At 47.5% G+C, this 14045-nt stretch overlaps 1 protein-coding gene across 1 annotated transcript; it reads right to left on the bottom strand.

Annotated features, from left to right (window-relative positions):
* Positions 1 to 11361: 11361 nt before the first annotated feature.
* On the bottom strand, positions 11362 to 12626 carry C5H6orf15 (chromosome 5 C6orf15 homolog). The gene is made up of 2 exons (XM_011770834.2): positions 12560 to 12626; positions 11362 to 12364 (listed from the first exon to the last, which is right to left on the bottom strand). Exons 1-2 carry the CDS (start codon positions 12624 to 12626, stop codon positions 11487 to 11489), a joined length of 945 nt encoding a protein of 314 aa, XP_011769136.2. The 3' UTR covers positions 11362 to 11486.
* Between the last annotated feature and the right edge of the window lie 1419 nt (positions 12627 to 14045).

Raw genomic sequence — 14045 nt, 5'->3', positions numbered from 1 at the left:
GGACAGTGCTAAAAAGGACAAAGGAGTCAACTTAAAAGAGCTCCCATTGTTCAAGTTGACAATTGGGAATGAAAGAAAGAAGATGGGGGAGGAATGATAATTATGGTTAATTGAAGTAAATTGAATCTGTGGCAGGCCATGAAATCACGATAATAACAGATAAAAATTCACAGAAAGGGCACAAAAGATGACTGTAATGGAGTAGAATTGAGTTTTAAAATTTTATTTTAATAAAAAGGGAACTATTCATTTTGTCTCTTCTATTAATTATGTGTCTGTTTATAAAGCAAAGATAGGTGCTTGCTTTCGTCTGTGTAAGCAGAAAACCCACAGAGAATGCTGAGAAAGCCCAGTAGCCCTGTTGTAGTAGGCAGCTAGTCAGGCATGAGCAGAGCAGGAGAGGGCTCCCTGCCACACACACACCCAGCAGGAATGTCAGGCGAGCATCAGGTGATGGCCAGGCGGTTATTAACTGTTTCTCTAAAATAATAACTGGTAACAGCTGGCGCCACGGACAGGCAGCCTCCCAAAAGATAGAAAAAACCTGAAATTGGCGATCAGCAATTTGGTGTTGGCAAAGGTGTGGAAAAATTGGAACTCTCATACACAGCTGTTGAAGTGTGAAATGGTATAGCACTTTGGAAAATAGTCTGACTGTTCCTCCAAAGGTTGAACATGGAGGTACTGGATGACTCAGCAATCCTACTTCTAGGGTTATAGCCCAGAAAAATGAAAATCTATGTCTACACAAGAACTTGTTCACAAATGTTCATAGCAGCATTATTCATAATAAATAGCCAAACAACAACAATGACAACAACAACAACAACAAAAAATGGAAATGGCCTAAATGTCCATCAACTGATGAATGGAAAATAAAATGTGATATATACAGCCACACACTAGAATAAAAATGAATTTGAAAATAAAAAGAAATAAAGTACTGATATGTGCTATAACATGGATGAACCTTGAAAACATTGTGCTAAATGAAAGAAGCCAGTCACAACAACCACATGTTGTATTATTCCATTTATATGAAATGTACAGAATAGGTAAGTCCTTAGAGACAAAAAGTAGATGAGTGGCTGCTTAGGGCCGGGGTGGAGTAGGAGAGGGTTGCCAGGAGATTGGGAGTGACTGCTCTTGGGTTTGGGCTTTCTTTTGGGGTTGATGAAAATGTTCTGAAATTGATTATGGTGTTGGTTTTTTAACTCCATGAGTATACTAAAAACTACTCCCTGATGTTGTACATTTATTTATTTTTATTTCATTTTATTTTATTTATTTATTTATTTATTTATTTATTTTGAGACAGAGTTTCGCTCTTGTTGCCCAGGCTGCAGTGCAATGGTGCAATCTCCCCTCACCGCAACCTTCCGCCTCCTGGGTTCAAGCGATTCTCCTGCCTCAGCCTCCCGAGTAGCTGGGATTACAGGCATGCACCACCATACCTGGCTAATTTTGTATTTTTAGTAGAGACAGAGTTTCTCCATGTTGGTAAGGCTAGTCTCAAACTCCCAACCTCAGGTGATCCACCTGCCTCGGCCTCCCAAAGTGCTGGGATTACAGGAGTGACCCACCACACCTGGCCTCATTTTATTGTTTTATTAATTTTTTTTTTAAATTTTGTGAGTACATTGTAGGTATATATGTTTATGGGGTACATGAGATATTTTGGTACAGGCATGCAGTGTGTCATAATCACATTATGGAAAATTGGGTATCCATCCTTTCAAGCATTAATCCTTTGTGTTACAAACAATGCAATTATACTCGTAGTTAGTTTTAAATGTACAATTAAGTTATTATCAGCTGGGCGCAGTGGCTCATTCCTATACTCCTAACACTTTGAGAGGCCGAAGCGGGCGGATCACCTGAGGTCAGGAGTTTGAGACCAGCCTGGCCAACGTGGTGAAATCCCATCTTTACTAAAAACACAAAAATTAGTTGGGCGTGGTGGCAGGCGCCTGTAATCCCAGCTATCCGGGAGGCTGAGGCAGGAGAATCATTGAAGCCCAGGAAGTGGAGGCTGCAGTGAGCTGAGAAGGTGCCACTACACTCCAGCCTGGGCAACAGAGGGAGATTCCATCTAAAAAAAAATAAAATAAAAAAATTTTAAAAGGTTATTATTGACTATAGTATTCCTGTTGTGCTATCAAATACTAGGTCTTATTCATGCTTTCTAACTATTTCTTTTTGTCCCATTAACCATCCCCACGTGTCCCCCACAGCCCCTCTACTCTTCCCAGACTTTGGTAACCATCCTTCTACTGTCTCTGTCCATGAGTTCAATTGTTTTGATTTTAGATCCCACAAATAAGTGAGAATATGTGATGTTTGTCTTTCTATGCCTGGCTTATTTCATCTAACATAAAGACCTCCAGTTCCAACCATATTGTTGCAAATGACAAGATACCATTCTTTTTATGGCTGAATAGTACTCCATTATGTATATGGACATTTTCTTTATCCATTCATCTGTTGATGGACACTTTAGTTGTTTCCAAATCTTGGCTATTGTGAACAGTGCTGCAATAAACTATAGTTATTATTTTCTATTGGTTCATCATTTAGTCTTTCTACTTTAAGACAAGAATAGTTTACCTACCACCATTACAGTGTTATACTATTCTGTGTTTTTCTGTATACTTTGCTATTACCAATGAGTTTTGTAATGAGATTTATTTTCATTCATTAACATCCTTTTCTTTCAGATTAAAGAACTCCCTTGAGCATTTCTTGTAAGACTGGTTTGGTGTTGATGAAATCCCTCAGCTTTTGTTTGTCTGAAAAGGTCTTTATTTCTCCTTTATGATTGAAGGATATTTTCACTGGATATACTATTGTAGGGTAAAAGTTTTTTCCTTCAGCACTTGAAGTATGTCATGCCACTGTCTCCTGACCTGTAAGGCGCTCACTGAAAAATCTGCTGCCAGACTTACTGATGCTTTGGGAGTTTGATTATTAAATGCCTTGAGGTAGTCTTTGAGTTTAATCTGCCCGGCATTCTATTACCTTCTTGTATTTGAATGTTGATATCTTTCAATAGGTTTGGGAAATTCTGTTATTTCTTTGAATAAACTTCCTACCTCTATCTCTTCTCTACCTCCTCTTTAAAGCCAATAACTCTTAGATTTGCCCTTTTGAGGCTGTTTTCTAGATCTTATAGGCATGCTTCATTGTTTTTCATTATTTTTTCTTTTGTCTCCTCTGACTCTGTATTTTCAAGTAGCCTGTCTTCAGGCTCACTAATTCTTCTGCTTGATTAATTCTACTATTCAGAGATTCTGTCTTTTCTGAAAGATTAAAATAAATAAAATTTTTAAAAAGCTGGGCACAGTGGCTCACACCTGAAATCCTAGCACTTTGAAAGGCCAAGGCAGGCGGATCAACTGAGATCAGGAGTTTGAAACCAGCCTGGCCAACACGGCGAAACTCCATCTCTACTAAAAATACAAAAATTAGCCAGGCGTGGTGGCAGGCACTTGTAATCCCAGCTACTTGGTAGGCTGAGGCAGGAGAACTTCTTGAACCCAGGAGACGGAGGTTGCAGTGAACTGAAATTGTGCCACTGTACTCCAGCCTGGGTGACAGAGTAAGACTCTGTGCCCCCCCTCAAAAAAAAAGAAAAAAAAAAAAAGAAAGAAAGAAAAGGAAAAAGAAAAAAGAAAACAAATTTCAAAAATTTCAAAACAGTTGTATATTCTTTAGCATGTCAATTGTATTTTTCAACTATAGAATTTCTGCCTGATTCTATTTAATTATTTCAATCTCCTCATTAAATTTATCTGATAGAATTCTGAATTCTTTCTCTGTGCTATCTTGAATTTTTTTTTTTTTTGAGATGGAGTCACACTCTGTCTCCCAGGCTGGAATGCAGTGGCGCGATCTTGGCTCACTGCAACCTCTGCCTCCTGGGTTCAAGCAATTCTCCTGCCTCAGCCTCCTGAGTAGCTGGGACTACAGGCACATGCCACCACGTCCAGCTAATTTTTTGTATTTTTAGTAGAAATGGGGTTTCACTGTATTAGCCAGGATGGTCTCGATCCCCTGATCTCGTGATCTGCCTTTCTCAGCCTCCCAAAGTACTGGGATTTCAGGCGTGAGTCACTGCACCCGGCCCTTGAATTTCTTTTAGTTCCCTCAAAACACCTCTTTTGAATTCTCTGTCTGAAAGATCATATATCTCTTTTTCTCCAGAATTGGTCCCTGATAGTCTATCTTGTTCATTTGATGAGGTCATGATAGTATTGATGCTTATAGACGTTTTTGGTATCTGGGCATTGAAGAGTTAGGTATTTATTGTAGTCTTCACAGACCTGGTCTTGTTTGTGTCTGTCCTTCCTGAGAAACCCAATAATACTGTGGTTTCGCAGACTCTTAGAAGTACTGCCTTGGTGGTCTTGGATAAGAGCTGGAAGAATTTTCTGGATTATCAGGCACAGACTCTTGTTCTTTTTGCTTACTTTCTCCCAAACATACAGTCTCTCTCTCTCTGTGCTGAGCCACCTGGAGCTGGGGGTGTGGTGACACAAGCACCCCTGTGGCCAGCACTGGGACTGCGCTGGGTCAGACTTGAAGTCAGCACAGCACTGGGTCTTGGCCAAGAGCCTTCCCTTCAGGGCAGCAAGTTCCTCTAGGCCAAGAGCTTGTCCAGAGATGCTGTCTGGGAGCCACGGATTGGAGTCAAAAACTTTGGTAATTTACCTGATGTTCTGTTCTACTCTACTGTGGCTAAGCGGGCACTCACACCACAATACAAAATCCCTGCTACTCATCCCTCCCCTTTCCTCAGGCAGAGGAGCCTCTCCCTATGGCGACCACCACCACCAGTCCACAGCAATTTCTGCCAGGTCACCACCAATGCTCACTTAAAGCTCAAAGGCGGCCGGCCGTGGTGGCTCACGCCCGTAATCCCAGCACTTTGGGAGACCGAGGCAGGTGGATCACTTGAGGTCAGGAGGTGGAGACCAGCCTGACCAACATGGTGAAACCCCGTGTCTAGTAAAAATACAAAAATTAGCCGGGTGTGGTAGTGGGTGCCTGTAATCCCAGCTACTTGGGAGGCTGAAGCAGGAGAACCTCTTGAACCCAGGAGATGGAGGTTGCAGTGAGCCTAGATGGCACCACTGCACTCCAGTGTGGGTGACAGCAAGACTCTGTCTCAAAAAAAATAAAAATTAAAATTAAAGCCCAAAGGCTCTTCCATCAGCTTGTGGTGAATGTTGCCAAGCCTAAGACTTACCTTTCAGGGCAGCAGGCTCCCCTCTGGACCTGCCCTGAGCCAGAGGGGCAGGTCCAGGACAAAGTCTACACCTAGGGGACTTCAAGAGACTGCTTGTTTCTCTACCCTACCATGGCTGAGCTGGTGCCTAAGGTACAAGACAAAGTCCCCTTTACTTTTCCCTCTGCTTTTCTGGAACCGCAGGAGTCTTTCACCTTAGCCACCATAGCTGGGAATGTGCTGGGTCACTCCTGAAGCCAGCACGTCTCAGAGTCTCACCCAAGGCCCACAGTGTACTACCTGGTTATTGCTGCTAGTTATTCAGGGCCCAAGGGCTCTTTAGTCAGCAGGTGATGGATCCTGCAAGTACTGGGCCCTTCTCTTCAAGGCAACAGCTTCCCTTTTGGCCCAGGTGTGTCTAAAAATGTCATCTGGGAGTTAGGACCTGGAATGGGGGCCTCATGACTCTGCTCAGTGCCCTGTCCTACTGTGGCTGAGCTGGTATCCAAGATGCAAGACCAAGTCCTCTTTACCCATTGCTCGCCAACCCTTAAGCAGAAGGAAGGAGTCACTTTCGTTGCTAGGAGCTGCACTGCCTGGGATTGGAGAAGGGGTGGCACAAGCCCTCCCTTAGCCATACCGGCTGGTATCTCCCTAGGTCAAGTGCGACCCTAGTCCATTGGCTGTAAGTCCAGCCCAGCACTGGGAGTTGTCTAGGAATTCCAGTCCTTGTGTCCTAGACTGCCTTTCCTTTTTTGTCTTTTGTAGAGATATGGCCTCTTTATGTTGCCCAGGCTGGTCTCAGACTCCTGGGCTCAAGTGTCCCTCCTGCCTCAGCTTCCCCAAGTGCTGGGATTACGGGTGCGAGCCACCGTGTCCAGCCTAGACTGCCTTTCAAGTTTACCTAGGACACTAGAGCACTTTGGCCCACGGTGGTGAGGCTTGCTGAGAAACTCAAATTCCAACCACTGGATAGGCGATTTCCCTCTGGCTAGGGCTGGTCCAAGATGCTTCCTCCATGTGCAGGTGCTGGCTGAGCCCAGCATGGTTTGCTATCTGCTATGACAGGGCAGCAGTGATTTCAATGTAAAGTACCCCCACTCCCGTGCCCTCCCTCCCCAAAGTGCAAAGATTCTCTTTCCATGCTGCAGGGACACTGCCAGGGAGGACGGAAGGGGGCATCACAATTCAAGACTGTCTCTCCTGCCCTCCTCCATGTCTCTTTTAGTGATGCGAAGTTAAATCCAGTTACTGTGATTGCTCACCTGATTTTTGGTTCTTGTGATGATGCTTTTCTGTGTGCAGATAGTTGTTAAAAGTTAGTGTTCCAAGGCTGGGTGCGGTGGCTCACGCCTGTAATCCTAGCACTTTGGGAGGCCGAGGTGGGCGGATCATGAGGTCAGGAGATCCAGACCATACTGGCCAACATGGTGAAACTCCATCTCTACTAAAAATACAAAAATTAGCTTGACATGGTGGTGCACACCTGTAATCCCATCTACTCGGGAGGCTGAGGCAGGGGAATCGCTTGAACCAGGCAGTCGGAGGTTGCGGTAAGCTGAGATCACATCACTGCACTCCAGCCTGGCAACAGAGTGAGACTCCATCTCAAAAAAAAAAAAAACAAACAAAAAAAAACAACAACACCTGCTCCATCAGTCACAACTGCCATCCTGAGGCCAAGAAGAACTAAATGGTCTCAAAATTATTTCACAACTGGTTGCTACCACCTTTCCACAGTGGGGCTTGTCTAGCTGGAGATTATCTAGAATCAAACATTAATTCACTTTAGGCTGGTCATGGTGGCTCACGCCTGTAATCCCAGCACTTTGGAAGGCCTAGGCAGGAGGATCACTTGAGGCCAGGAGTTCAAGACAACCTGGGCAACAAGCGAGACCCCCATCGCTACAAAAAAAAAAAAAAAAAAAGAGTAAGCACATCATAGAATTCTAAGAATTGAAGTAACCCTGTAACATTTAATTCATGGTAAATACATAAAGGAAGCTATTATTATTATCATCACCCAACAGTGTGTGTGTACGTGAAAAATGTCTTTTTTTACTGACACATGGCTGAGTGAATGCAGTTTGTTTGCGGGATGAAATATTTAAATGAGAAGCCAACTCAACTCTTCCTCTTGAACTTGGAGTCATTCTCTGGAGTGTAATTCCCAGTGCAAAGTATCACATCAACCTTATCAATTGACTGTGATGTCAACGACAGCCACTGCACCAGACCAGCCCTCCTCTGCGGGATTAAGAACTATCGTGTGAACCACCTCACTGGGACAATGCACTGCATTAGGATCTATCCCTTACGATGGCTCAGGGTTTTCAGTCTCTAAGGCACCTTATCATTATCTTACCTAAACTTCCTAACAACCCTGTGAGGGAGGCTGGACGTCTGCTTTCATCCCATGTTACAGATGAGAAAACAAAGGTCCACAGAGGTCAATGACTTGTCTAAGGTGACCTGGCACAGAAAGTTGTGTGGCAGAAGGGGTACCTCGGTTTCCTAACTTCTGGTTAAGTGCCCTTCTAGGATAGGAGAAATGAACGACTCCTGCTACTCCAGCCACCACTTCCACCAATTAACCACTAATAAAAATGTAAAAATCATTATGCCAGCAGTAGTCCCTGTTGCAAACATTAGGACCTTTCTTGTATCGCAGATTACTGAAAACATTCCCTCTCTTTTTGTTGTAGTTGTTGTTGTTTGGTTTTTGGGTTTTTGTTGTTGTTGTTGTTGTTGTTCTGAGATGGAGTTTCCCTCTTGTCACCCAGGCTGGAGTGCAATGGCGCGATCTCAGCTCACTGCAACCTCTGCCTTCCGGGTTCAAGCAATTCTCCTACCTTAGCCTCCTGAGTAGCTGGGATTACAGGCGCCCACCACCACACCTGGCTAATTTTTTATTTTTAGTAGAGATGGAGTTGCAACATGTTGGCCAGGCTGGTCTTGAACTCCTAACCTCAGGTGGTCCACCCTCCTCAGCCTCCCAAAGTGCTGGGATTACAGGCGTGAGCCGCCTTTCTTTCTTTTTTTTTTTTTTTAGAGTCTTGCCCTGTCACCCAGGCTGGAGTGCGGTGGAATGATCATGGCTCACTGCAGCCTCGACCTCCCAGGCTCAAGGTGATCCTCCCACCTCAGCTTCCCAAGAGTAGCTGGGACCACAGGCACAACACCATGCCAAGCTAATATTTTTTTTTTTCTCTTATGATTTTTTTTTTTTTTTTTGAGACAGAGTCTCACCCTGTTGCCCAGGCTGGAGTGCAGTGGCACAATCTTGGCTCACGGCAACCTCCATCTCCCAGGTTCAAGCAATTCTCATGCCTCAACCTCTCCTCTAGCTGGAATTACAGGCATGCAGCACCATGCCTGGCTAATTTTTGTATTTTTAGTAGAGATGGGGTTTCACCGCATTGACCAGGCTGGTCTCCGCCTGCCTTGGCCTCCCAAAGTACTGGGATTACAGGTGTGAGCCACCATACCTGGCCTACTCTTAATTTGTTTTTTTAAGTACACAAGCTAATTTTTAAATTACTATTTGTAGAGATGAGGTCTCCCTATATTGCCCAGGCTGCTCTAGAACTCCTGGGCTCAAGGAATCCTCCTGCCTCAGCCTCCCAAAGTGCTGAAATTACAGACGTGAGCCACCATGCCCAGTTCCACCACTTTTTAAGCAACAACTAACCTTAAGCCAAAGACCACCCTGAGAGGACTGGCCACATCCCCCTGGGACCCTCCACTGTTGCAGCCCATCTTCCCTGAGCCACCAGCACCAAGCGTCAGATGGACTTCAGTGCCCTGGTTCAGTGCTGCCTGTGTGTGAGCCTCGGCTCCCCATCCTCTCTGCGCCTCAGTGTCTTCCCTGTGCAGTGGGCCCAGCAGTGCCCACCCAATGGGGTGGTTGTGAGGATTTGCTGGAAGGGTGTGTGTGGAAGCGCCTTGTCCGGGACCTGGCCTATATGTAAATATAATAAAAGTTTGTTATTATTTCCGTTAATTGCATATTGTACTTGAATACTCCCTGGACAGATAATGAGAAAAAATGAGGTTTGAATCACCGCCTCTGTCACTTGTAATCCTGTGTGAGTTGCTTAATCCCTCTAAATCTCAGTTCCTCCATCTGCAAAAATCTTTTTTTTTTTTTTTTTTTTTTTAGACAGCCTCACTCTGTCACCCAGGCTGGAGTGCAGTGGCACGATCTCGGCTCACTACAACCTCCAACTCCTAGGTTCAAGCGATTCTCCTGCCTCAGCCTCCCAAATAGCTGGGACTACAGGCACCTGGCACCACGTCTGGCTAATTTTTGTATTTTTAGTGGAAATGAGGTTTTACCATGTTCCCTGTGTTGGACTAGGCTGGTCTCAAACTCCTCAGGTGATCTGCCTGCCTCGACCTCCCAAAGTGCTGGGATTACAGGCGTGAGCCACCATGCCTGGCCGCAAAAATCTTATAATACCTTCCTCACGGAGAGTAACGAAGGTTAAACGATGAAACACACAGAGCATTTTAATGCTGTGAAGGACTTCATGAGGTTGGTGAAAAATGTCAGTGAGGCTCTGGGAGGGCCACAGCACAAGTGTAGATTAGACTCCGGGTGTAGCCGTGTGGCTCAGAAAATGAGTGGAAGTAGAGAGAGGATAAGAGAGGGGCAGGGACAGAGAGAGAGGATCAAGCATTCCTTCAGTGCCTGCTGAGTGCCTGCCCTGGTCCAGACCCTGTTCTTGGTGCTGGGGGGTGCAGCAGTGAGTTAAAGAGACAAAGCCCCTGTCCTCGTGGTGCTTATGCTCTAGTGAGTCTGGGGAACAGACCAGGGGACTGTTGACCCCAAATTTAAATGTGTGAATAGGAATGACTATGGAGAAGAGGCAACCAGGAGGAGGGACAGAGAGAAGTGAGACTCCAGGCTTGAGAGAATGACCTTGGGCTGGTGGAAGAGGCACGTGCTGAAAACAGGCACAGAACTCCTCACCCTAGGGCAGGGAGAAACCAAGAGTCCGAGATGGGAAAAGAATCAGGTGAAGAGGTTGAGGTGATGAAGAAGGGTGCGTGCTTGGTGATGCGGAAGGTGGGCTCTGCGGAAGGTGTTCCAGGGAGGACTTCTCAGTGTAGGATGGAGCCTTATGGCAGACGCTGGGACTGGGCATCTTCTCTGGAAACGCTCCTCTCCCACTCAGGCAGGCAGGCAGGCAGCTCCCTATCCCTTGAGTTCTGGTGTTTTTCCTACTCCCTTCTCCCCTCCCACAAGCTGCTCAATTCCCAGGGACCTGGCTGAATGGAGAGTACATACACCTGGACCACTGCAGGCGTGGCACAGGGGAGAGCGAATCCAGAACCAAATCACCTCCAACCGCACCTGCTAATTCTTCTGTGCTTTTGTAGCCTGACCCTTGGCTGCCCTCACTCCAACTCCTGTGTGAGGATGCTGAGCTCCTGGGAAAACCAAAGGGAGGGCGGGAGAGACAATACAGTGACCAAAGGCTGAGAGCGTGTCATAGCTTGGGCATGAAAGCATCAAATGCCACCCCAGGTGGGACTGTTGGCTCCAAGGTTTTTTCTCCCTTTTCTTTCTCCCTTTTCTCTTTTCCTTTATCAAGGTCTGCTATTTACTCAGCAAATGTTCAAAGTCTGTGGTTCTCTGGGACACAATGTGCCAAGTGATGCATGTAAGGGAGGAGATCAATGTATCCTCCACTTCTAAGAAGCTTGACTTTCCGGGGAAGAAAAGACAAGTGAAGCATAGACTTTGTGACGTTTGGCTTCCTGTGTCTGTGAATTGTGAGGAATCCTGTCCACCTGGCCCTGGAGCCGCCATCCCCCTGCTGCAGGTGCCGTCTTAATTAGTCCTGCTGTCCCTCCTCCCCCTTTCAGATTCCAGCACAATTCTGGAACAGCTCTCCCACCTGGCTGAGACTCTCCCACCTGGCCAGGGTGAGGCTCCACCCTCAAGCACTTGGGCGTTGATCCTTTGCAAAGGATGGGTATAGCAAGAGAGCGTCTGCAGGGGCCCCTAGAGGGCCGTGGAGATGGCTAGAAAACAGGAGTGAACAGACTCACTTCAGCTTATGCCCAGAAACAAAGACACCAAGAAGAAGCAAATTCCATAAGTGCTTTTATTTTATTGGAGATGAGCAAGGGAGGCATTGAAAAGTGGGGATAGGGCTGGAAACATGCTGACAGGGCCTGGATTGAGCCCACACAGCAAGGGGCGGGAGCAGGACTCTAACTCCCAATGTTGGGTTTCCCTCTATGTGCTCTAGCCCCACTGCAACCCAGGGCTTGGAGGATTAGGGAAGCCAGCTGGGATGTTCCAAGAAGAGCCAGGAGGGCGGAGAACTCCGGGAGGAAATGGGTTATTGATACCTGGGTATAGATGAATATTCCCCCAGCTGCCTCCTGGATACCGATTAATATTCCCCCAGCTGCCTCCTGGATACCGATTAATATTTCCCCAGCTGGTACCTGGGGGTTGATTATTGATACCCCAGATTCCCCCAGGGTGTGACATGGGCCTCGTTCCCCAACCAGTCCCAGGGCCTCCACCTCCCCAGGACACACTGGGATTCAGGGTCCCCCAGGGGTGATCAGGCAGAACCCTGTGGATGAGAGACCACGGAGGGCGCTGGGAAAGGATTTTTCCCCCGGGCCCCAGTGGATTAGAACGGGGCAGTCGTCTGGACTCCGAGTCCTGGTGGAGGTGTGAAGCCTCGGGTGAGAGGTCTGTGGCGTCAGGAGAAGACTCTCCAGGCAAAGGGCCACTGCCTGGAGCGAGGGCCGCAGCACTGGAGAGGTAAGAGAGTTCTTCAGGCAGCGCTTCCCCCAGGCGGTCCGCAGCCGCAGCAGCCATCATCAGCCAAGGATCCTCAGGGGGCCAGGAGTACACGGCAGGCAGCCTCCCGGACAGAGGCCACCTCTGCACTGCAGAGCCTCCTGTGGGTGGGAAGCCGTCTGATGGGGGCATGCTGAGCTTCAGAGGAGCCCTTGCCAAATCGTTAGACCTCGGGTCCAGAGCAGGCTGAGGATGTTCAGAGTTAGGGGGGCCAGTCAGGGAAGGTTGTCCAAGCTGAGGCAAGTTGGTCCCCAGGTTTTGGGAAACTTTCTCCTCCACAGCACCAATGCTCCGGGCAAAGAGGCCTGAGGGAAAGGGAAGATAAAGCAGCCAATGGTTTCCCTTCCCCGATTCCGGTTCCCTTTGCTTCCCCTGAGCCTACTCTTCCTTTTCCCTCAGGGACCTAAATGTGTACCCTCCTGCCTTTACCCCTTTCCTTAATTCCTGTTTCCTGGGGGACCTCCAGTCTCTCCTGCCCAAGGGCATCACGGCCTCCGTACCTGGGAGACGAAGACAGACCAGAAGCAGGCCCAGGGGAGCACAGCTCCCTGCCACGCGGCCCCGCATCCTGCTCAGCACCCGAATCTCCCTCAGCCCCAAGACAGCCAGCCCTTTATCCTGGTAGTGGGGTGGGGGACGGCAGAAACAGGCTGGGCTAGTGGTTGTGGAGATAATAAACCTCCACATTCCACCCTCATTCCTAATGCGGTCTGTGGCAACAGGTGCCACTTGAATGAGTGTCCCAGAGGAAGCTGGGTGTCCCCCGCCCTGGCTCCTTTCCTTGACCTCCCTGCCCGTCCTTGGCCTAGGTGTCCTGGCTCACAGCTCATACATGGTTGCCAACCTCCCCAGCCCTGCTTCCCTACACACAAGGACCTCCACCCTGGGGTCCCACTCTGTTAATTGCCTCTCTCAGCAACAGAAACACTGGTTTCTCTTTGGGATCTGGATTGTTCCCTCCCAGCACCCCTTTCTCATGCATCCTCATATCTCCTTCACCTTGGCCCCAACCTGCAGGAGGTTCTGGGGTGCAGAAGTGGCCCCATCTGAGGAGCTGCTCCTAGATGGGACCCTGGATCTAGCTAGGGAAATGGGCCTGGATGCCATCCTTATGAGAATCTGGCTAATTCCTGCTGCTGCAGTGACAAATTACCATGAACCGAATGGCTTACAACAACATGGATTTATGACTTTACAGTTTTGGAGATCAGAGGTCCAAAACAGGTCTCAGTGGATTAAAATAAAGGTGTCAGCAGGGCTGTGATTCTTTCTGGGGGCTTTAGGGGAGAATCCCTTTCCCCCCCTTTCACCTTCTAGAGGTTACTTGTGTTCTTTGGCTCATGGTCCCCTTCCTCCATCTCTAAAGCCAAAATCAGCCAGTTCTTACACTGTGTCACTCAGACCTCCTCTTCTGCCTCCCATGTCCACACTAAGGGACCTGGTGACTACACTGGACCCACCTGGATAATCCATGGTAATGTCTTTAAGGTCAGCTGACTAGCAACCTTAATCCCATCTGGAATCTTAATTTCCCTTTGCCATGTAACCTAATTCCCACATTCCAGGTATTAGGATGTGGACATCTTTGATGGTGCTGGGGTTGGAGACATCATTCTGCCTGCCACAGGTGGTCAGATGTGCCACATAGTGTAAGAAACATTGGGAGAAAGTGGCTATTTCCCAGTAACAGTAGAGCAGGCCTTTAAATGCTGCTGTCAAATGGCCAGGACTTGATCCTTGTTGAAGCTGGGTGGGGAATGTAGAGACTCATTGACTGTTTGTTGACTTTTAAATACGTTTTATTTTTATTATAAAAATACAATGCCTTTGTTCTCTCCATGGCTTCCCGGAGGCCCCAGGAGTAGGCTTCCCCGGCTGCCCAAGGTCTAAACATGAGCTGTTGGCTGATTCTACTGCTGTGTCCTCCTCCCCAGCCCCTGCTGGCTTAACCACTGGAGGAGCAAAGAGCTTCCCTCCAGAACTGGC

Source organism: Macaca nemestrina, chromosome 5 (assembly GCF_043159975.1).
Source record: "Macaca nemestrina isolate mMacNem1 chromosome 5, mMacNem.hap1, whole genome shotgun sequence".
Lineage (NCBI taxonomy): Eukaryota > Metazoa > Chordata > Mammalia > Primates > Cercopithecidae > Macaca > Macaca nemestrina.
Note: the sequence above shows the minus strand (reverse complement) of the source record. Positions and strands in the feature narration are given on the sequence as shown.